General features: G+C 36.0%; 1 protein-coding gene across 1 annotated transcript; it reads right to left on the minus strand.

Annotated features, from left to right (window-relative positions):
* On the minus strand, positions 1-26228 carry LOC149804552 (uncharacterized). The gene is made up of 6 exons (XM_089941420.1): positions 24799-26228; positions 8980-9294; positions 7556-7660; positions 4939-5105; positions 3554-3634; positions 1-1078 (listed from the first exon to the last, which is right to left on the minus strand). Exons 2-6 carry the CDS (start codon positions 9284-9286, stop codon positions 965-967), a joined length of 774 nt encoding a protein of 257 aa, XP_089797546.1. The 5' UTR covers positions 9287-9294; positions 24799-26228; the 3' UTR covers positions 1-964.
* Between the last annotated feature and the right edge of the window lie 35 nt (positions 26229-26263).

Genomic DNA, 26263 nt, shown 5'->3' on the forward strand with positions numbered 1-26263 from the left:
TCATGTTTGTACAGTTTATTTGTCTATATGTTTTAAACAACTGTCTATTCACAATGGATCTTTATGTGTTAACCAAAACTTTCAAAACAAATAAACACATATTTGCACTTTATATGAGACAGATTAAGGGAGACAACAATAAACTATACAATATAACTTGTAAGAGAGACAACTCACACAAATACATTTTTGGAGTTTGCTCTATTTTTTTAAACATTATTTGTTAAATAAATTAAATGCTATTTGTATTTATCAAGAATTAATAACTGTAATAAATAATCTGATTGAAATTATGGCCAAATTGCCTGTAATTATTGTTCTATCCCAAGATTAGTATCATGATGAAATATTATTCATTTAATTCTAAATGAATTTTGAAATTTTAAATAAAGAAAGAGTGAGCAAATAAAATGTCCTTAACTGTTCTAGTTTGTCAGTAATGATTCATTCTGAAGGTGTTTTCACCTTTGAAAAAAGGTGGTATTCAGTAAATTAAAGTTTTACTAATGCACATTTTAATATTTCCACTTGCACGGAGCTTAAGAATTTGTAAATGAATTTTCAAATTCACAGTGCTCTCTAAACAGAATTTGAAACTCTTTAAATTTTATTTCTCAGGTCAAAAATCTGCATTAATAGCTCTTAGTTTTATAACTGAATCAGTTAGGCTATGTTTTGTTAATGTTGTAAGTTGATACACTTGAATTATATAAGCTGATAAATTTATCCTCTAAATTCTGTTTAATATTAAAATTTATATTGATTAATTTATATCTTTATGCTCTTTTAAAAATATTTATCGAATAATTTTTCTTTTGTGTTTGTATAGAAAACCTCTAAGCAATGCAGAATACCACAATTCTTTTTTTTTGTTTAAATAATGCTATGATCAAATTTAGTGAAAAAATTGTGAACATTTTGTTTATGATTATTTATCGTCATTGTTTAAGAAATTGGACAGTGCCTAGCCCTGATGATTTTCAGGTTGATGCATTGGTGGTGATTTTTTGGAGGCTCTTCGCATCTTCTGGCCCTCCAAATAAGGATTGTACTGCTGGTCAAAACTTTCTCCAATTTCCTAGAAAGAAAGCAAATAGTACTGGAATATTAATCAAGCAATCAATTTGAAATGGTTTGAATCTATGCAGTGCTTAAAATAACTATTGCTAGGACACAGAATTAATGATAAGCGCAGACAGGAATTGTTGTGTCCCTTCATCAGATCAAGGCAACATGCAGTAAGAGCAGATACATAGTTATGACTCATTTGCTAATTCATTTTCATCAATGCAACAAACTGCACGGGGATATGACTGAAGAATATTTTTTGACCAAATAAACCCTTTTGTACAGAGGTATATCAGTATATGACATATTCTATGCGGGGTACATAGTTCAGTACTCCCTCATTACAACACTGTCCATGAGAGTCGTAGACTATATTGCCTTATAGTGAAACTGGATTGTAATGAATTACATAATCTTACTAGCACTCAATGAAATGGTATCCATGACAACACTACCCTCATGACAGGAACAGTTTGTACTGGATGGTTTTAAGGTGAGGAAGTGCTGTATAACACTTGCTCATGCATTCACACATACACCTACATATTAGTGTATTGATGCCACCGTCCTTTTCTATTCCTGGCTTCATAGCCACATATCGACCATGGAGGTTAAATTCTATCAGGATATTCATGCCTATGTCCTTTTCTCATCTTGACTTCATAACCACATAATGACCCTAGTGGGTGAATTCAGATTGGAAATATATTTTGTTATTTATGTACATGTATTTTCAGATCTATATGCCAAGAGGCATCATTTTGGAAGAGTATATGCCCTTTTCCTAGACTCAGATCTATGTACCAAGAGGCATCCTTTTGAAAGAGTAAGTGCCTTATTCCTAGACTTAGATCTATATGCCAAGAGGCATCCTTTTGAAAGAGTATGTGCCCTTTTCCTAGACTCAGATCTATGTACCAAGAGGCATCCTTTTGAAAGATTAGTGCCTTATTCCTAGACTTAGATATATATGCCAAGAGGCATCCTTTTGAAAGAGTATGTGCCCTTTTCCTAGACTCAGATCTATATGCCAAGAGGCATCCTTTTGAAAGAGTAAGTGCCTTATTCCTAGACTTAGATCTATATGCCAATAGGCATCCTTTTGAAAGAGTAAGTGCCTTATTCCTAGACTTAGATATATATGCCAAGAGGCATCCTTTTGAAAGAGTATATGCCCTTTTCCTAGACTCAGATCTATGTACCAAGAGGCATCCTTTTGAAAGATTAGTGCCTTATTCCTAGACTTAGATCTATATGCCAAGAGGCATCCTTTTGAAAGAGTATGTGCCTTATTCCTAGACTCAGATCTATATGCCAAGAGGCATCCTTTTGAAAGAGTATGTGCCCTTTTCCTAGACTCAGATCTATGTGCCAAGAGGCATCCTTTTGAAAGAGTATGTGTCCTTTTCCTGGACTCATTTCTATATACCAAGAGGCATCATTTTGAAAGAGTATGTGCCCTATTTCTAGGCTCAGATATATGTACCAAGCAGCATCCTTTTGAAAGAGTATGTGTCCTATTCCTAGACTCAGATATATGTACCAATAAGTGTCCTTTTGGCTTAAGCCATGTTGAATAATTATGTGATTTTCTTGGTTGTTCAGACTACCGGAACTTGTTTCTGTCAGTATAAATGTAAACTAATGACAATGTCCACTTATCTTCTACTGACTCACTGTTGACAGAAGTAAAATGGCTTTTGTCAATATTTTCACTTTTTTACTGACATAAAAGAGTGCCTGACAACAGTTGACAGTCAAATAGTAGCCAATTGTTAAAATGAAATTTAACTTCTTTAAGCTAGATTAATGCAAGTGTCAGACATAATGATGATTAAAGATAATACAGTGCATGTACCTTTGAAGACCAAAAATTAGCAATCTGAAAGCCTCTTAAAAGTGAATTATGTTTCCTGTCCCATATTTTCCTTTTTACATATAAACATAAACTCAGTAAACCAAAACCCTCCTACTTTTAAAAAGTGACCAAACAACTGAGTCCAAAATGTCAATTTGACTCAAGTGAACACTGTAGAACATAAATTTAATCAGGACTTGTGGCGAGTCAGTGGTTTTTTAAACGCTATAAGCCAGGTAGAGCAATATAATGCCTGCAACAGAAACAAGTACCGATGCAATGAAATCCTAAGTATTCGAGATATCTATTTTAAAGATTAGCTGGAGGATATAATATCACATTTCATTCTTAGTTGAAAATTGAGAATCTCAGCACACCAAATACCGCTAGAAACTGAAATTTTAATTTGGTCCAGAGGGATTTTGGTCAGGACATTTTAAGGCACCTTGTAAATGACATAGAAATAGGGTATTGAAAGTGTCACAAAATAAAATGCTGGATATATACACCAATGTAACTACTGATCTCTGATAAACCAGATTGGTAGAAATGATGCTTACTTTTCAAAATCATTTTAAAAGAAATTAAGTGAAATTGTGATGACAGTTGATACTGTTAACAACTTACCCTTTTACGGATAATGTGAGGAGACTTTTTCGCTACTAGAGACAGTCTCTTTTGACCATCATCAAAGTAGGGGTTATCCTTCTGCAATAAGAAATATACTAGTGCACTATATTGTAATCAAAGCTAAATGACTTATGGAAAACAAATGTGTCATGTAAGTCATGACCACAATTGCACATATTATCACCATGGCAACAACTAACCATGCAGTGGTCTTTGTGAATGCATTGTGTGTACTGCTACAGCTTCTATAAATCAATATTCAATAGTTAACAACCATTTTGGTTGTCGCTAGCAGAATAAACTTCTAAGCTATATAAATGGATCATGTAGGGTTTGTAGTGCAGAAATATTTACGAGAACACAGAAGAAGAAACCAAAGAATCCAAACTAGCTACTGATGGCCTAAGGATGCAGTAAAAAAATTTAATTCAATTTTGAGGAAAAGCACAAGGGACACACTGACATGACTAAATTACAAAATAACAAAACTTTCCCACTTTAAATATTTAGAAGCAAAATGTTGGCAAAGATCAAAAAGCATGTATATTCTAATAGTAGCTAGTGAGGGATCCATTTGATACAATACATGTATGCCCTTCTATTTTATAACAACAGTATGTATATGATTATTAAAATGTTCCCTTACTCATGGCATAAATATCTTAGTTATAGTTCGAAATTTTCACCAATATCACACAGCCTTCGTCATCGGCTACTGTTGATCATATGACTGATAAAAGTGAAGAACAAAACAGAAGATATGAACAAATGTGTGGCTTATTATATTTAATGTAGTGATTGTTTGAATGACTATATTGGTTAAACAGATAATGTTAGAAGCAGTGATTATGAAACACATCAGTAGAGATTCATCAGTCAAAAATGAAAATTGTAGCAAATGGGGACATTCCATCATTCCCAATCAGACCAATGTCATCACATTTAGGGACAACACAGTGTGGAGAAGGAGGCGAAGGAAGCAATTGAAATTTGTACAATTTTAATATTTTTAAAGCAGCTATGCATGTCAAATCCTTAAATTTAACAAAAGAATTTTCTACAATGCAGTTTTTACTTGTGAGACTCCTACATAATATTGGAAACTATAATACGCATATAATCTACACAGCTGGCAGCAAATAACTATAACAATTTATACTCAGAATGTTTTTAAAAATACCATGTCACGTGTGTCTTGATTAACATTTATTAGATTTTTAACAATTTAGAATGGAATTTTACATTGTATTTGATTATGAAGGGTTTCGTGCAAGACTGGTTTATTGATGCATGTATAACTTTGGTAAACGTATTATAATTCATTATTGCTTAACAACCAAACTAACTATGGATACAAACAGACCCCGATCTACAGCACGTACCATATCTAGGCTGTCAAGATCCATGAACTCTGACTTGGGATTGATGTTATTACCCCCTGCAGGGCAGTTCAGCATGTGCTCAGCATCACACGGACAGTCCTGTTGCTCCAGTAGCCGGCGGTTATTTTCTGGGGTATTTTCAAACTCCTTTAAACAGTTGTCATCACCTGTTATGTAATGTAAATTATGGCTTATACTAGTAATTTATTTATGTTAGTATTTGAAAGTAAACTGACCTTTCATCGGAATGGGAGAAATTCCAGACATAAAGTTTCAAAGCAATTGGATTTCAACAAATATTATATATCCGACTACAAAAGATTGTTTGCTACGCTAAACTTTCTTTTGTTTAATGCACTTGTATTTATATTTGAACACCTTCGATTATATATCATGTGAAACTCGTCACTATGGTTGTAACATGGGTTGCTTCATTTCATAGAGATGTCATCGCTAGTTTTGTATCAAACTTGTTGTTGTTGTTGTAGGTTTTAACGTCATTTTTCAGCACACGATAGGCTATACATGGCGGCCAGTATTAATAGTGCAGGAAGAAAACCGGAAAACCCGAGAAAGAACCACCGACCCACGAGAAGCTACTGGCAAGCTTTCTCACATACCCACATTGGCTGAATTCGAGACTCGAACCCACGCAGACAGAGGTGAGATGGCAGTGATCCGTAACGGACACGCTTTAGACCAATCGGCTATATCAAACTATTTACTCTTTGAAAGGTCTGAATCGCGCTAAGACGTCATTATGAAAACAGCTTTCTCTGTTAAAGATAATAATGATGGAATGTTAGATAGCATTTGTTTGAATACCTGTTTTTACTTTCCATCCGATTTAATTGCTGGATTCACTCCAGATTAAATCGGTGCAAATGCGTCATTTGTGCTGGTCACTTGATAGTTGACTGCTTTGATAAAAATAATTTTTTGGCCACTGTCATGTTCAGTTTTTAATTTTTCAAAACTTCCTAATGAAAGGATAAATATTTCTGCCTTTACTGAATTTTAAGAAGCTTGTGATTATGTAGATTTGATACGTCTATGGCCAAAAGTAGTACAATACTGAATGACTAGGAAAATGTTAATGATAATAAGATTTATTTAAAACTCAGTGCAGTCAGGTGTAAAGAACTTAAACTCACATTCAGACTATTTCGAGTGTTTACTTGGGCTTCTTCAAGGCGAAAGCTTCTCTCCTTTACTATTTTATAATTATATTAAAGATCTGGAAATTGCATTACAAACATACACATACGGGTATCATTTTAGAAGTAATTTCATTCTAATTTTAATTATTTGCTGATCATACGGCGATATTTTTCAAAGGGATCAGATGGACAACGAACATCGTCAGATAAACTGAATATACTGTATAATATGGAATCGATTTGTAAATATAAACATAGGTTATAATCTTTAGCAAAATAGTTGGGAAAGATAATATTTATTTATAAAAGGAGAAATGTCTCTAGACATTGTGGATAATTTTAATTGTTTAGGATTTGTTTTTACAATTATCGGATAGTTTCGATGTGCTACAAATACTGTTGCTAGCAAAGGTCAAATCAATCAACGTAATTTTAAATAATCTTAATGACCTATAATGTCCAGTGTGTATAATACGTGCTATATTTTTTATTCCTTTCTCTCTCTAATTTTGTCTTATTGCTTCAAAATATTGGTACTTTTGAATGTTTAAACTAAGGAACTGGTACATAGAAAATATTGCAACTGGTTATGAACCAACTTTCTAACCATGAGTATGTTTGTATGGGTAGAGCAGGGACGATATCCACTTTATGTAATTAGATATGTGCGTACCATTAAGTACTAGTTTAAACTGATCAATACAGAAATCTTAAAGAATATAAAAATAAAAAAGGAGATATAACGTGTTAAAGATATTACCTATCTCGGACCTTGGAGAAGTTTGGCATTACAATAATTCAGTCCAGATATATCGTTCTTTGTATCGCATTTTATCCAACGACTTAAAATACGTTATTTCATTTTGATTTAACTTCTGCATTTCCTTAAAAAATTAATCTATGTATAAATACATTTTAAAAAATATCTTTTAAACCGTTTATCTTCGACTTACTGCTAATGCTGGTCACACAAAATCTCTAAGTAAATTAAGTGTTTCACCAAGTATCATGGTGGTAAGTGTATAGAAAATGACAGATAAGAAAATAAATTTTAGAAATAATGATGTAAATAATTGAAACCATTTTGTCTTAATCTACCATCTATACCTCTCTCTTCGAAAATTGTATATTGATCCTTATTATTGGCAGAAACCAATTATGTATAAAGTATCCCAATTATTTAAGAAAGGACGATTAAACAATTTCTAAAACAACCGAGGTAAATATGTGTTAAATATGTGTATAATGTATTCCAAATACACCTCTCTCTCTCTCTCTCTCTCTCTCTCTCTCTCTCTCAGGGTTTGTGTGTGTACTGACCTTCTATCCTAACCATTCATTCATGTATGCATCAACGTATCAGGCATCGCGCTGACTATATGCTTATTGCATACGTCAAATCAATAAAGTTGAGAGAGAGAGAGAGAGAGAGAGAGAGAGAGAGATTATTTGCTTACCTGTGTACCCGTACGGACATGGGTTTGGTGGGGTACAATAGGCTGGAAGAACTTTATCTGATTTAACCTCCTCCCGTTCCGCCTGACTATTTTGTCCATTTCCTCCTGTAATGGAGACAACAGTGGCTTTGTAGCATTGAGCTTAACATGACGGTGAATTTTTAAAAGAAGCAAACAATTATTATCAATTATTTTTTCATCATCAGCACAGTGTTACTTATGATTAAAGTGTTAAAGAAAATGAGGTTGGTTATATTATATCATATACCGTAACCTATTCGTTAAGGTTGTTCATTCTAGATGATTTAAAGAAAAGAAAATTCTCTGTTTAGTTCTTCGAATCAATCCGCCTCAGGACAGACTGGAATATTATTGTAAAGTTTTGAACACCAAAAATCCATGTATTACAGGCAGTGCCGGACAATGGCCTTCCAGAACCCCAAACACTGAAAATATCATGGTGCCCCCCCCCCCCCTTACAACATGTGAAGCTAAAACAAGACCAACAAAAACAAACCAAAAAAAACCCCCCAATATTAAAAGTTATAAGGGTGGAAAATACCAGTATTGCCACCATTTCAAATCAAAATACCCGTAAATGCAAATCGAAATGGTCAGATATACTTCATTTAATTTTATCAACAATTAATTGGAATGTTTTTCTGCTGGGTTGGTGCCGTAAGCACGCGCTTAGTGTGCTTAATGGGTAATCCGGCGCTGGTTACAACATGAACACTAAAAAAATCCAAAAGCGAGCAGTCAGATTTGTTTACATCCAATCACAAATATACTTCTTGAAATATGAAGTCAATATAGAAAATATTGTCTTGGAAACGTAAAAACTAATGTAGATAAGGCAACGTATTACATCTAACACTTCTATTTAACAAAGATTCTTATTTATAAAATAAACTCAGCCAAAGTCCTCTTATATTGTTATCAAAAATAAAACTGAATTTGTAAAAACTGGCAAGAATATATCTACCTGAGACCTTATAATGGAACTGATAGTTACACATTAACTTTATCCCTCAGAGAACCATCAATGATTTAAATTTTTCTTACTAAATTTTTAATTACTATTAATCACAACCGCTAGATCTTAGAAAAATTAACTTTATTCCTTTTGCAAATTAACAGGATGTCATTGTGATGTAGTACCGAAAGATTGAGATAAGTGGTTTGATCCATGATTTTGAGAAAATCATTATGTTATCTTATTGATTGCCTCTCTGAACTCACCTGATTGTGACCAGTTAAATTTCATCAGTCCTTTAAAATGTGTAACTTGATACATTTTGAGAATTGTTTTAGAGTTATTTTATGGTAATACGTTTTACACGATATTTGCAAGTGTATACATTTACCATGTCATCTTTAGCGCTCCATTTAGCCTTTTTTATTTCGACATCTTTAAAACCTACCTGAAATAAACTGGTACCCAGAAATGGGGAGTTGTTTCATATACTCTTGATCTCTTATGGCCGCCTCGCTGTAAAGACGTGGATCCCTCAATGTGGGATCCCCATAAGACGCGGACCAGTCGTCATTATGGTTTCTATTCTCCAGAGTTTCGTCATAGAAATCCTGTCCTTTAACGGCTGAATCCTGCATCTGCTGAATTTGATAGAGCTGGTACAAGTCGGAGAGGACTTTCGCGTAGGAGGCGCCACTGATTCTAAAGGTTGTCAAAGCCACCAGAAGCCCGATGGACATGACTGATTTTATCATGATGTTCTCTGAAAATTACAATTCAGTGGGAGTAAAATCAAATAGTATACATGGACAATTAATGACAACTTTAATTATTGTTCGTGCATTTTGATTCGGTTACACAAGTTTGAACGATTTATTAAGAGCGACGAGACAGTACTGAGAAAAACCTTTTCTCTTACTCCGCGTTTCTTGTTTTTTAGAATTGCCCTAGGATACGAGATCTTCAAGGGTGTTGCATACCAGTCTGTACGGACCCGTGTAATCAGCAGCACATTGTTACGTTGAGTTTCCCTTTTGTGTACACGTTTTTCGTAGTTTGGAACTCAGTCGTTTAATGAACACAACCTTCTAGCTTTGCGTTTTAAAGGACGAAGTATTTTCATGTAGAATACGGTGTTGTACAGGAAATAAACTGACGCTAGTTAAAGTCTTGAGGAGAAATAACATAAATGAACAACCATAACATCTCGAGATCCATTAATGAAAATCCAGGTTTATCTGAGATATAGCATTTTTCTTTGTTTGACCAAGTCTCAAACTGTTACGGCCAAGTTCATATATCTCATACGTACATCAGCTACAAAACAAAACAAGTCTGAGTCGGTCCTGTAGAGAGGGCATATGTGGTTGGATTACCAAAGGTGGTCTTTATATTTGTATACGCATATTGTGTAAATGCTATTATTCTGAAGACAACTGAAAAGAAGGAAAGTATGGATGATAGATTACCTCCACCACTCCTTCTTTTGCAGCCGGACAGGATATGTATCCACCATTAAGGACTGTGTGTGTGTGTGTGTGTGTGTGTGTGTGTGTGTGTGAGAGAGAGAGATTTGGATTTTTAACTTAGCTTTAACAATTTTTCTGTCGTATCTCTACGAGGTTTGCAGTGTTGCAGTTTATAGTGATGTCTAGCACTGGGGCATCATGCAGCAGACATGTAGCATGATATCCCACCCAGTCATATTATCCTGACACCAGACCGACCCGTCCTAACACTAACCTCTTAATGCTGAGTGCCAAGAGAGGCAGCTGTTAGTACCACTGTTTTGTTATTTTTTGGTATGACTCGGCTGGGGTTTTCGACCCACGAACTTCCGCATCCGAGGCGGACGCTCTAACCACTAAGTCACCGGAGCGGTCACTGAGGACTGAGTAGTCACCCCTAATCCATAATCATGACAGTCACACCGGTTCGTGAACACGTACGTATACCTCCTGTCCGTGTGTAATCTTTGCTACCAGGGCAGACAAATCTAAATTAAATTTTATAGAGTTGATATGTATGAATGTATTTCTCTTCCAGGATTTAAATTTTCATTTAATCCGATAATACGTAATAGTTTCATTCAACCTCCTTATTTTTTTACTTTTTTTGGAACGAATTTCGTATCACTTGTACTCGTCTATTCTTAGATAGAGTATCAAAGAGCTGAAACTGATCATAGTTCCATATTTCTTTTCTTCTAATCTTGAGTACAGTCCAAGATTATTTCCTCAAAGAAAAACTGTTCTATTCGATCACGAACTGATGGCGAGGTCCAGTGTCAGATGGTTGGAGTCCGTTTTGTCGTTTTAGGTATGTGTGAATATTACACCATTTCATACCGATTTCCTGCATCTTTAACCTAATGTGCACAATCAAATGAAGGTAAAGCGAATGTGAATGAGTTTACCTCGTCATGAAGTTTTGCACGTGACCATAAATTAGCGGAAGGACGTAGAAATCCTTTATAAATCTTTTAAACTTTTCAACTTAACACTTCGCCTCATTATCATTTGACATAGGTCATTCAAACCCTGTACCTAAATATGTGGACGATGTATCAGTACTATTGCTGGCAAAGCTGTGAATATCACACGATTTACAGGCACACCGGCTGCTTGTCGGACTTTCGGGTCTAATGTCCGTCTCCTATCCAACCGTCATTATATACTATATACAAATTCAAACAGTCATAACTGTCACATTTTTCAGCTATTTTCTAAAAATAATATTGCAGCTTGCAATTAAACATTAATTAATTCAAATGGGTAAGTGCAAAATAAACTACTTTAATGTTCTATTATGAGATATGCCATTGGGTGTACCAGGATCATCTATGTTCCTGGTCTATAGTCTGCAAGTATTTTTCAGCCACTGAGATTTAATTTATTGACTGCCTAGAAAGCAAGTGTCGCCACCAAAAGCTGTTCATTTTTACGAGATGAACCCGTAGCTGGTGTAAAAAGCAATTAAATATAGGCCCTAAAATCAGCACTATTGGGTCCATCTTCGCTAGCCAAAGGTCTGATATGATAACTCTATCTACACCTTAGCGGATCGAATTGGTGCTTTGTCCTAGCGACATCTATTGGATTTCATGAGTTGCCTCCCTTAGTATATAATGCCAACTAACCACTAGCGAGGTGCAATGTACATCGGCCGAAAATGATGGGGGCAACTGACCTAAGAAGGATAATTTGGAAATTTAACATCGAAAGTATGAATGTGTACCAGAGGGAAGCCATTACAGGTGTATTCGAGTGAAAGGTATTTGTGCAAACACGGATCGGCACTGGAAAATTGCTTATTTATCAGTCCATTCAAGTTTTGTGCTCCCTTTGTCTCGATCATGTGGGAACAAGTTTAAATTTTAAAAATTTAATTTTGATTAGATGCGGTGACTTGACGCCACATCCAATGAAATTCACAGACACGAAGCACAGAAATATCTGCTCGATACGCCAAGGTGTAGATTAGCAAAGACGTATTGAGTCATATAGTCAATATTCCAATAGGATTTTGCTTTTGGTCGCAATGCCTTTATGAAACGTTGCAATGGCATCCACAATAACACATATTAGCAGTGATAGATAAACAACAGAAGTAAATAATATTACTCACTTCCATATTATTTTATATTGCATGCTTGTTTGAATATACCACATATCCACTAAATGTCTGGATTTTAATATTGATCACGTCTTTATTTACTCGTTTAAATATCTTTTTGCTGCTGACTTGAAAGATCTTACGCAAAGACAAATGCATAATTTACTGTTTTGCTCTTCCTTCAATAAATCGTCATTTCTTGTTATTAAATGGTACTGTGTGAAGATTGTTTCATGCAAACATGCTTTTATTTAATTTCCTCCAATACTGTAGTAATTATGCATCTGCGCTAAAGTGTATAACGGTTGCCGACGTAGCGACCGGAGCCGATTTCACAATTATTTCTTACTCTCCCCCACCCCCACCCCAAAAAACGAAAAAAGGAAAGAAAATCTACTTCTTGCCTTTTGTGATTTTGTTTTAGTGTTTATGATATTAATGATATTTAATATATTAATGATATTTAATAGACTTATCAGTTTGTTTATTATTATTGTGTTGTTTTTTTTGATGATAGTGTTGTTGGTAATTTCACTTAAATAAATCGACTATTGAAATATGCTGCTGATCACATTCAGTTAATCATTTGGTAATTAAATTTTTATTTACCCATCAAATGATCCAAAGCTTTAATTTACCCATCAAATGATCCAAAGCTTTAATTTACCCATCAAGTGATCCAAAGCTTTAATTTACACATCAAAATGATCCAAAGCTTTAATTTACCCATCAAATGATGGTGGGTGGGTTTTTTATGTTTGGTGTTTAAAGTTGTTGGGCACAGCAACATATGCGGACAATGAGTGCCAAGACAATTAGAGTTAAGTGCCTTACCCAAAGACACACGACTGTAGCCAACCCGGACTGATCCTATGGTAGCATTTGAAGCTGCACATTTTCTTTCGTGAGTCTGGCACGCAGAGCCACCATGACTCTTTCAGAAGGGTTCATTCGTCCTATTCAATATTCCTTAGCCCGCAAATGGCAAGGGCATTCTACTCTTGCAATTCTAACGAGATTAAATGAAATTCATTCGATAAAAATCGTTTTTCTTAAAATTTCTTAATTTCTAAAATATAGCCTTAAAAACCTTTCTTGCTGTTGATTGTATTTTATAATATAGCGGTAACTGAAGTCAACCTTTTAAATGTCAAATGAAAAAATTCTGTTTAATTAAGATGTCTTTGTCTTAAAACCGAGACAGAAATATATTATGTACTGGACGATGCAACTTTGGGAGCAATGCGCAAAGTTTTATAATTGGTATTCATTTTTATTATTAAATATTTTATTTTAACGGAAGTTTAAGAAGATTGCAGACAACTTTGACTAATGTTAGTTTCTTATGAATACCACTGCTCAATGACATATCTATTACAATTAGAATGTATCTACACATCGAGACTGAATGGCCTTAATCTGCACAGTTTTGTTTGACAATGCAGTGACGACATGGGGAATACTGCAAAGACCAATGGAAGATTTTAAGTAAAAAGATTAGCTAAACGAGTTTTGGTGTTGGCTATTTGCAGATTCAAGGCAAACGCAACGGAAAATGAGACCATTCCGTTTGCACGCATAATGTTCCTGTTGTCAGTGACGAAAATCATTCCTCTTAATTGATCAGAAACTATAAGAATGGCTGTGCTACAGATCAGAGAATCAGATGTCTTTGATCCGTCTTAGCGACCCGAATAATTCGGCAAAGATATGTGTCTTAATCAAACAGACTTAGCCTGAAAATTAAAATAGCACCAAACAAATCTAAACAAATAAAATACAAATAAGGCAACTAGGAAACAGGATAGGAAGGGGGTGAGAAGAAAGAATGAATATATATATATATATATATATATATATATATATATATATATATATATATATATATATATATATATATATTATTTAAAAAAATTATTATTCCTCCCTTTGAATCTAACCACTCCTTTTGCACTTTTTCTTAACAATACTTGACAAACCTAGCATGCACGTAACACCACTAATACCTCTGAGAATACTCTAGCTGAAGGTGACAGTAATATCTATACCACGAGAAATTTTAGGCCACCAGAATTAGAGCATAAAAGGTGGTCCAACACCCAAGACCTATAGGGCCCGCTACATAAAGTAGCAAAACTATAAACAACTTTAGGAAAGAAGGACCCCCAAATTAGCAGCTACAAGGTGGTCTAAACACCAACGACCATCAAGCCCAGCAGAACAAGGCTGCAAATAAAACAACGATAATTTAGACAAGTAAGACCCTAAAACAGAATCCTTCATATATGGTGGTTTCAAAAGACCAAGACCATCAGGACCAGCCACACAAGGGGTCAAATTTTACTAAAAACTGTCACCTAAGATAATTCTCTTAAGCTAAATTCTAAACTCAAAACACCAAAGAGTTTTTTTTTCAACATTGTGTAGGACGACAATTTAGACCCAATACCCTGAAGTCTAGAAGCATCGACCTGTGATCTTGGAGCCACATTTCCACCTAATCATCCCTTGCCACCGCCAGACACCAAAATAAATAGCGTGCAATGCACGCCCTTAATACTACTGAAAATTCAGTACCAACAAATGAGTGTTTGACGGGTCCATTCCCATGCATACATACCTAAATAGTAACGACTGAATAGGTCGAGTGTGTGTTGGGTCTATTCCCACTCGCCTTCAAGCCCTCCATTCAGACAGTTAGGGACTAATCTTAAGCCCACTGCATGACGGCTTCAGACAGTGTTCTGTGAGCACATAAAAGCCTGGGGGAAGTGGCTCGAATTCCTTTCCCTAGGAGTAATCAAACAGCCTACCCTGTAGGCATAAAACTGGTACATGCACGACTGTGCGAAAACCACATAAATCTAAATTGAGTAACAAGATCAGAGAATCATTCCATTCCATTTCATTCATTCAGCAAGTGGACGTCGACCAGGCAACATCGTGGAGCACTCTATCCTGTCGTCCACGTGGCGGCTATGTGATTTACCGTGAAGATAGGGGACAATGATGAACCACCAGCCATACATGGACTAATGATATGCCCAGGACAGCCAGAAACAGTGCAGGAACACCCTAGGAGATGTCAAAAGAAATAACCAGAGCGCCGACCGCCATAAGATGGAGGAAGAGATAGGAGCGATAAAGCGTGTTGCACATGGGCCACGACGACCCATTAAAATAGCAAATAGGGAGCGTGGCAAATAGCCGCTCGCGGAAACCTGTCGACTTACCTCGTCGGGTCTACACAGACAACAGAGCTGTGGTGACTTCATGTGGTGGACGGCGTTATTAGCGCAACATTAACGCTGCGTCTGAAAAATTATCATGACTGGGAAAAGATTTAAGACTTTGTTTCAATAGACCACTTTGTGATACCCACAAACGAAGGACATACCTACCGATTACCAGTGTAGACCATATCCGGACAAGGTACGACATTCCTGAACTTAGATGTATTGCTGAGTTATTTTCAAGTTGCCTGGTCGAATAATCTTGGTTCTCATTTTGACTAGAGAACCTATTTGATAATATCTATTTTAACAACAAACCTAATTTGATTTGTTTTGTTACCAAATTCAAAATGTTATTCTCTTATTTTTACTTATGCGTGATACAAACTGCTTTTAAGTCATTTCGAATTTTACTGATTGGTATTAAATTAGTATATCGAATGTACACTTTGTACACTAAATTCCAACTTTAGAATGAATTATTTTTAAATATTTTTAAACTTGCTGGATCTGATCTAACTGCACAGGTGGTTAACACATTATTGGTATTTTTGCTGTCCATTAGAAAAACTGGACTAGATTTGAAATCAGTGCGGACTGGTGTTTTGGGGAGTACACAACACCCATGGCTGGCTTTCCGAGTTCCTTGCTTCCTAACCTCTCTCGGACATCGTACCTTGACGGAATGTGGAACCATTTCCACCCGTCAAAAAACCAGGTGTCCTAACGTGACGTCATCGCTGCCGACCAATCGTACGGACGTTACATACTGCTTGGGTTGACACCTGGTGCGTTCAATCGCAACTGAATTTCAATCCCTTTTTTTTTATGAGTGCGTGTTGGGTTTATTCCCACTCATGACGGCCCTACATTCAGGTCGTTAGGGACTAATTAGTCCCACGATCTGATGGTCAAATTAATCAGTGTTCCTTGAACACATAAATGCCTGGGGGATGAGGCTCTAATTCCTTCCCCCAGGAGTAATTAAACACCCAGCTTTGCTGGAATAAAGCGTCGTACATGCCCAGTCGGGCGAAAACGACGAAAATTCAACAAACCAACCGATACAGAGAATCTGTTATGAAATAAAATACCATCTGTGTTTCGTCTGGAAAAATTTTATTCATGTCATTTTTGTTGCCATTTATTGCATGCCTGCAATTAACATGTTTGTGTTTGGTTCTTATTTCAAAAGGTTTAAATGAATTCATTTTGAATCTTATTCTAAAATTAAGATTATCACACATTTCACTTGTTAATTAGCACAGTGATAATTTATTAGTATTAACCATGACTTGCTTTTATTCACCGTAAAATAAATCATATTAGTTCCTATTATACTTCTATCATCAGTGTCCAAGCCGACACTAACACGTCACCACCACCATCATTATCATCAGCAACATCAACATCATCATTATGTTTAGGTTAAATAAATATATAGGCTATTAACAGAAGTAGAAAAAATATGTTTGTCTTTAAACTCTATACCTCGGGTGAGATAATTGGTGGACACGAACACTATTTAAAACATTTGGATACTGTTACTGCGGTTAAAATGAGTCAATAAACTTTATCAGCACAGTCTAAAATCTTCAAAAAAAGTTGTGATGTCTTTTATATACGGATACTTTAGTGTCCATTTTAGTGGAAGTATCATCTGATAGATTAAAGACTTGATTGGATTAGAAGATGTAGTCATTTTCGATTGAAGATCACGTCTCAATGTTGATATTTTGTTCTAATAAGGAATTATTGTTAGATACCAAAATCTGATTATTTGCAGATTATTGATTGATTCAGTACCCTACAGTTTTTGCAGATTATTGATTGATTCCAAACCCTACTGTTACCAGGGATAATTTTCCGCACTGAAATTAATTAATTAGCGCAATCGTAATTGACACATTGACCTAATCGCACACAGGGACGTCATTTAAACTTTTTTCGGGGCGGGGGGATTTGATGGGGGGGGGGGGCATATTTTGACGGGCTTATTAATTTTCGTATATAGGCAACATCAATTTGGCATTTTACAGCACATGCACGTGGGCGGAGGTAGCAAATGCCCCCTGCCCCCCCCCCCCCCATTACGTCCTTGATCGCACATAGTATATAATTTAGTTTTCCAAGGAACATTTCTCAGCAAACATCGTTAAAGTACAAATTTATAAAGTCCTCTTGCTTGATAAAGTCTGCTGAGGCTTACCGTAATCGCATTGTCCGTCTATCTGTCCGCCCTTCAAAAATATGATTTCTTCGAGATGACTTTTATGGAAACCGTTAAATTTAAACCTAATTTGATATGCGAACAAGTGTTGATATGACCTCCAAAGAGTTTAGTATCCGGTTTTCTTTTTCATTATTTTGGGGATTATGGTCTGCTTAATTATACAACCGCCCATCTTTCATTTCTACAGCTTAAGGTTACCAATGACTGTTTCATTTTAAACAAATTTTGCATGCCTCTCTATATTGGTGAAGCTTTGAATGAGTTCGATTTCCAGTTCTTGAGAACATCATTTACTGGAATTATATTCCTAATTACTCGTCGTTTGGTTTCTGCCATAAAACCGTACCAATCACTGTTGGATGTTAATTAGATCCGGCAAGCGGCATTTTAACGAGTTCGATTTTTTTTTTTACCGTGCTACAGGAGTAATCAACTTGATTTATTATATCATTACTTCGATTTCTGCAGCAAAACTTCACTAACGGTTCTTGAACTCAGTGGCGTCACTCGGGTTGGTGTCACCCAGTGCGGTAGCTCATGGTGTCACCCCCATGGTCCTCCTTCCGTAACAAACCATACAGAATCCTTAGTAATGTCATTTTGGTGTCACCCCCTCTGATGGTGTCACCCGGTGCAGTCCGCACCCCCCGCATCCCCCTAGCGACGCCACTGCTGTGCCTGCTAGTCATGTATTTAACAATGATCGGTTATCCGCTTATGAAATCCGACTAGACCGAGCAGTGTGTGCTCTGTAAAATTTGCAATTTTTCATTTTGGTGTCACCCCTCTGAGATGGTGTCACCCGGTGCGGTCCGCACCCCCCGCACCCCCCCTAGGGACGCCACTGCTTGAACTTCAACCAAATTTATCTTAAACCTTACTGCTGTTAAGACCTTCGTGTAACACTGGACAACAAATTTTTACAAAAGTCATGTTACTGAAATAAAATTAGTCAATTCTTATCAATTTTTATGTGCTGAACACGAATATGACAGTCAAATTGCAAAATTGGCTCTAGTTTTTTTGTAATCTGCAAGAAATTAATGTTTACATAACGAAATGCATTCCAATAGTAAAAGGTCAACTGTAATAGCCTACCTATAAAAAATCAAGTCATTGACTACATCTTAGATTTCTTCGCCTGTCTCTTGTACAGCTGTTCGGGAGCATCTCTGAGGAGTGTCCAGCAGTAGTCAGCCAGCATTGTAGTGGACCATTTTCCCTGGTATCTTTGTTCCATTGTTGCGATATCTTGATGAAAACGTTCGCCATGTTCATCAATAACAATACCACAGTTGCTAGGAAAGAAATCCAAATGGGAATGAAGGAAGTGAATCTTTAGAGACATATTGCAGCCAAGTTTCTTATACTTCATCAACATGTCTTCTACTAGTTCCTTATAGTTTTCTGCCCTAACATTTCCGAGGAAGTTTGTAGAAACTAGGCGAAAAGCATTCCATGCTTGTTTCGCGTCACCTTCCAGCAAGTTGTTGAACCGGTCATCTTTGAAAAGCTCTCGAATCTGAGGACCCACAAAAACTCCCTCTTTAATCTTTGCTTCGCTGAGTCGAGGGAATTTTTCATGCAGGTATCGGAATGCTGGCAAAGTCCGGTCAATGGCTTTCACGAAGTTCTTCATCAAACCTAGTTTGATGTGAAGGGGTGGTAGCAAGATTTTCTGAGCCTCAACCAGAGCTGGGTGTTGGATATTCTTCTCTCCAATGGCTACATTCTGCCTGTGAGTCCATTCCTTCCTCATGTAGTGCATTTCCCTTGCTCGGCTATCCCACTCGCATAAGAAACACATGTATTTTGTATATCCTTGCTGCAGTCCCATTAAAAGGGCAACTACCTTCAAATCACCACAGAGGTGCCAGCTGTACTTGTTATACTCAATGGAATTCAGTAGCTGCCTTAAGTTATCGTATGTCTCTTTCATGTGGACAGCATACGCTACTGGAATAGATGGAAGAATGTTTCCATTGTGCAAAAGTACAGCCTTGAGACTCAGTTTCGAAGAGTCCACAAATAGTCTCCATTCTTGTGGGTCATGAGTGATTTTTAAAGCATTCATGAGGCCCTCAATATCGGAACAGAATATCAGATTACTTTCCTTTCTGAAGAAAGGCTCCAATTGCTGGTGGCGCTTTCGATATGCAGTAATTGTGACATCTTCTTCTAGAAGATTCCATTGTTGGAGTCTTGATCCTAGCAATTCTGCCTTGTTCTTTGATAAGTCCAAATCACGAATCAGGTCATTTAGTTCTTCCTGTGTTATTCTGTGTGGGGTTGATGATGCACCACAGTGAAAATCTGGATCACTGCATGCTGATGGACCAGGAGAAGAACAGGTCGACTCACCTTTGTCTTCGTCAGATGAATCAAGAGAATATTCTGCTGGAGGTTCTGGAATAGGAAGTCCCTCACCATGTGGAACTGGTCTCAATGCAGACGGAATGTTTGGGTAGACTATTCTCGACTTCTTTCGCTTCGTTATTCCGCCGGAAAGAGGAGGAACCAAGCAGAAGTAACAGTCATTTAGGTGGTTGCTTGGCTCTCTCCACACCATTGGGACTGCAAACGGCATTGATGACCTTTTGCAATTCAACCACTGTGAAAGCTGTGTTGTACATGTAGCACAGCATATATGCGGAGCCCAAGGCTTGTCTTGGTCACCAACCTTGCATCCGAAGTAAAGATGATATGCCTTCTTCACTTGAGAATTGATACTTTTCTTCTGGTTGGCAAATGTCACTTCCCCACAAATATAGCAAAAATTGTCCGCGGTATTAACACACTTTCGAGGCATTACTGTTCTTTATTGTACGTAAATGGATAAAATAATAAGTTTTATGTAACAGTAGCTTGAACTGTCTCGCACAACGTCTAAAATATTTTAAATGCTGAACCTATCTGACTGGGCTTTATATAGTACACTGCTTACGTCAGCTTCAGCAGCCGCCTGGCATTAGTATAATAGGCCTACACATGTATAGTACACTGCTGACGTCAACTTACTTCAGCAGCCGCATGGCATTAGTATTGCATTGCATCAGAAAATGATACAATCAACTGTGGATGATGTGAGCATGATGGTATTATGCAATGTTACATCATTATTCCGGATGTTGCTGCAGTCCTACTGGAGAAATTTACACAGTGAAACATAGAAAATGAGGTATATGAATATCTTCAAAACGAGAGCCAATACAAATTTTTCACGGTTATATTCGTGTTCGGCACACCAAAATGCTACAGATTAGGGCCTTTTCAAGTCAGTAATGATTTCACTGTTGACCAGTGTAATTTACGTTTTAGCATTCCACAACATAATTTACAGGAGTTAAGACTTGTGATATTAGATAATAAGTTGCCATGACGAAGGTTTCCGCTTTACCAAAGACTGTTTTGTTTTTAGTCAAATTTAGCATGCGACTTTATACAGATGATTCATAAATAAGTTTAATTTCCATTATTCTGTGTTATCATTTGAATGAGTTATTGCCCTGATTCCCCGTCCTACTAACTTTGGTTTCCGCATCATAAATTTAATAAGAAATGTTGCAGTGAATTTGGCACGATTGTTTATAATGATGAGACTTTATCACCATTTAAATGAGCTATGACCGCAGAATGCTCATTCTGTTATATTTGGCTGCCCAATAGATCCACTCACACTATTCGGTGAAATTGTAGTAAGTGTGTCCCTTTGCGATTCCCGTATCGATAATAGCTCCAGTATATGTTATCACGAAAGAAAAGTCATTGATCTTGAAATGTTATTTGATTAGAGTAATAGGATACAGTGTACGCTGGAAGATATGGCCACGTATTTCTGTGGAATGAGACTGAAGAAAAACTATTCTGATTCAATCAAAATTTCGATCGATCAAGAGAGAGAGAGAGAGAGAGAGAGAGAGAGAGAGAGATTTTCCCCGGTAGTAAACCGAAACCCTTCAACTCTGAATAAATCGTACAACTGAAACTCACTTCAAACATGGAAATATATCTTAGCTGCTAAATTCCTGACACACACTGGGTCAGGTTAATCACGCTTAGAAAGTATTGTAGAAAGCTTATCTGTGAGAAAGAAACGGAAAATATCCGTAGGGCACGCGAAGTTAATTACAATAATTAGCGCGCGTGTGGAAACAGATTAGGAATCGGTTTAGTTTTGTGGGGTTTAGCGTAGTTTTCAGCACATGAAAGGCTATACATGGCGGCCGGTATATTTGGTGGCTTATCCGGAATATCCGGAAAGAACCACCGACCTACGGGAAGCTACTGGCAAGCTTCTCCACATACCCATATTGGTCGAGCCGAGACTCGAACTCGCGTAGGCAGCGGTGAAATGTGTGAGTGATCTGTAAAGGCCACCAAGTACCCCTACATATTAGGTCTAAAAATAGGTTAATTTGAGGTCTCAACACCATAGAAAAGAACCAGATCTTAGGTATGCCATTTAAGAAAGAATGTTTTTCTTCCTGTTACATAATTGTGACTGATGGTATTCACTTGTTTACATATTCAATATATTCCTAAATGTTGTTCGCTTCTTTTTTAACTGAATCTGAACCATACATTTGACCTAGCTTTTGATGATTTGCCTCAAGAGACCGGCAAAACAGTATTCTTAAAGCCAGAGTTACTCAGTAGATTTAAAATTGGAGAAAACTAATCCTATATGTGTATGTAAATAACACAACACGTCATTTGTCACCACCACTTGTCATGAGGTCAGACAGACAGGAGAAGCCTTTACGTAAGTATTGACAATTTGTTAAGAGATAAATCGTCCATTGATCTCGTACACTTGTTGACACTGTATAATGAGTTTGATACGTTACTAGTCGACTTTAATATCCTGGCTGTAAAATACACACACACACACACGAAACTTCTTCAACTTCGAGTTCATATGCATTTCGAATACTGTCATATGAAAAACAGGTGGTAAATATACATACATACATACATACATACATACCTACCTACATACATACATACTGACAGACAGACCTACAGAAGGTTATCCACGTATCAGACACTGGTCGTTATCAAGCTACTTTGTCTAAGCGATTGCTTATATACCTTTAATATGAGTTGTAACATTGTCTAATAGTATTATAAGATGACACAACGATGAAATCCAGTGATATATTTTGAGTGCAATATTGTATTATTACACTATACGGCAACGTCCTGGCATAATAAACTCATTTTGAGTGCAATATTGTATTATTACACTATACGGCAACTTCCTGGCATAATAAACTCATTCTGAGTGCAATATTGTATTATTACACTATACGGCAACTTCCTGGCATAATATTCATAGGTTACTGCATTTGTATGGGAAAATATGAACGAGTTTTGGGATGGAATACTGCACGAACTTGTGAGTGCAGTATATCCTTCCGACAAAACGAGTTCATCTTTTCCCATACAATGCAGTAACCTTTTTATTATATGCTCATTTTTTTAAATTCTACCTAAGGTTTAATTATATAAACAAAATACACTAAAAAAAGAAAAAAAAAAAAACAATGTAAATCAATGAATGCCGTATTCCAAACTAAATACACAAGCGCAGATTTGTCATTACACAATGACATCATTATTAATGCGCACATAACGCCGCCCTGGTAAATTTGAACTTAGTCGCGCGCTCGACATAACTTTCCAAAGAAAATGGCGTGTCTAGTTAAAATTGAAATTTGCAGTCATATTGTGAATGAATGCGCATTGCAACAAATTTTCCATTTGATCTGGAATGAATATATTTTGGTATTTTGTTTCGATTCGATTAAAGTTTGTGATTTTGGACTGGATTCATCTGTTCAAATTATACATGAAATACATCGGATTGAAGTGGCGCGGGAGAAGCGTGTTTACGTCTGCAAACGTGTTTCTGTTTCTGTCATTGAATGTTTGAAATCATAACGTGGGGAAAATATGAAGTCTTTCAATTGCAATTATCAAAAAGACGCTATGGAATTTAATGCTTATTTCATTTTGAGTGCAGTAAGGAGGATGCAATTGCACTTGTCATCGAAATTACAGCACAATTTCGAAATGTGTAATCCAGATTGAAAACCTATGACATGACTCGTAATTCGGATTAGCAGAATTAAGAAAAAACATTTTGAGGAAATTCAGGATGTAAAGTTAACGGGGAAAAAATGAGCATATAATAAACTCATTTTGAGTGCAATATTGTATTATTACACAATACGGTAACTTCCTGGCATAATATGCTCATTTTGAGTGCAATATTGTATTATTACACTATACGGTAACTTCCTGGCATAATATGCTCATTTTGAGTGCAATATTGTATTATTACACTATACGGTAACTTCCTGGCATAATATACTCATTTTGAGTGCAATATTGTATTATTACACTATACGGTAACTTCCTGGCATAATATACTTATTTTGAGTGCAATATTGTATTATTACACTATACGGCTATTTCCTGGCATAATATACTCATTTTGAGTGCAGTATTGTATTATTACACTATACGGTAACTTTCTGGCATAATATACTCATTTTGAGTGCAATATTGTATTATTACACTATACGGTAACTTCCTGTCATAATATACTCATCTTCGAGTGATAAAAAATAGAAAACCAATTGTTAAGCCGTTAACATCTTTGTAAGCAGCACTAGTCATTCATTGTATGAAGATGAATCAATACAGTCAAATCTGTTAGAAATAATTATAGGACGAATGGTGTCATACATGTAAATTCTAAAATATGGCTAATGTAATGGTTAACATCGTTAAATATCTCTATTTCGACGTTTTAGAATGGAATATAACCGGCCATGTTTATATTGCAGGCTAGCAAATAAGAACATCGACAAAATTCTTACTTTACCCTTTCAGTATTTATCACGCCACTTTGTATTTTGAAGAATACAAACATATATCAGATACGACTTCATCTAATTGCAACCGTACTCATTTTTCAAAAAATCTAATACTGTGTTAGGATCTAATTTATTCTCTACATCGAATCGACTTATATCAATAGATACCAACATCACATTTCATTTTTGTACATCTCTATTCTTAGCACTATTCTCAGAATCTTAACACCTCAAAAGCAAACATTTATGTGTTTTTTATATATATATGTATAAATGTCGGAAAAAGCGTTTTTAGTACAAACCTGTCTATACAATTTCCAACAATTTTCTTTCCTCGTCTACTGTCCTTAAAATGGCTGCTCTACAAGTCTGCTTTCGTCACCGAGAACACATTACGTATTCATCTTCATGTACACAGCGCTGGCCGATATTGATTTTCTCATTCTGGTATACTACAGACCACAACTTTGTTATTGTTATTAATGTGACACAAAATTGCAATAATCCGTCCAAAACTAAAAGCAATTAACCCAAAGGGTGGCGTTTATTTTATGTAAAAGACTGCAAGTAGAGTGGATTTTGCTTGAAATTGATTATTCGTATGATTTCAGCCCATCTCTCATTAGTCAGTCATTATTGTGCTGCTGAAGAGCAAGAAATCAATAAGATACGATCGTTGCCATCGTCGGTATCATTGATCGATATTGACTTGGGTTCTGACGTTACAGGATGCATGGTATCAACCAGGTGTCTATAGCTGCTCGTTGCACAATTCGTGATGTCAATCAGACGTTTCAACTCCTGCAACTGTAAACTTTCACGATTTATTATAAACGTTCGGCAGCTTACCTCAATCAGAAAAGAATTCCTCGTGATAGGTAGTTCCTCAAACATAAGTTATTAACGTAAGACGTTTTCAGGATTCATTAAAGACGCACATGGTATCAGTTCAAGGAACTTAAAAAACCAATATTGATTATAATTCTTGCTGCTGTCGCTATTATTATTATTATTATTATTGTAATAGTATTAGTGGTAGTAGTAGTAATAACGTGGCTATCGCAAGAGTCCTCGTAGCGGTTTTTCTTTCGTTTGTTTCTTGCTGTTGTCGTTTTGTTATTACTATTACGGTTTTCGTCACGGTTGTTGGGTTAAAAAGGAAGGCAAACCTATCTTTCTTTCGAAATTTATATGCAACTCGAAAATATTTACCGTTTTGGATGTAGATGATGATTGCATTTTCTGTACAGTGATTATTTTTTTCAAATAATGATTACTTGTTTCATAACTAATTGTGAAATTAAACCAAATTCATTCTTTCTCTCTTCCTGTCTTAAAACACTCTTCTAACGTGTAGTTTCGGATTCTTGACTCGTAAAGTCACCTATAATTCTTGATGTATTTTTTTGTATTTTTAACAGTAAATTATGACAAAATGTCCTTGAAAAGCCTAGAAAACTTTCTACCTCGGAACCCTTTTACAATAAACTAGTAGTATAGAACATATATATATATATATAATGTCAACCAGTATCAAAGAGAGTAGTGAAGGCGAAATAAAGTTAGCTGATTGGAATGAACATATACTCACCTGCAAACACGCACTCATGTATGCACACTAGTACAACATGCATAAAAAAGTACCATTAAGTTTTTCGAAAATGGCATTTTCATTTGTTACATATCTTCTATTTATGGATAAACAGTTGAAATAAGTTGCAGATTGTTTGCGAGAAACTTGATTTCTTCGACGGTTTCTTATATTTA

Source organism: Sinohyriopsis cumingii, chromosome 2 (genome assembly GCF_028554795.1).
Source record: "Sinohyriopsis cumingii isolate HCF-2022 chromosome 2, ASM2855479v2, whole genome shotgun sequence".
Lineage (NCBI taxonomy): Eukaryota > Metazoa > Mollusca > Bivalvia > Unionida > Unionidae > Sinohyriopsis > Sinohyriopsis cumingii.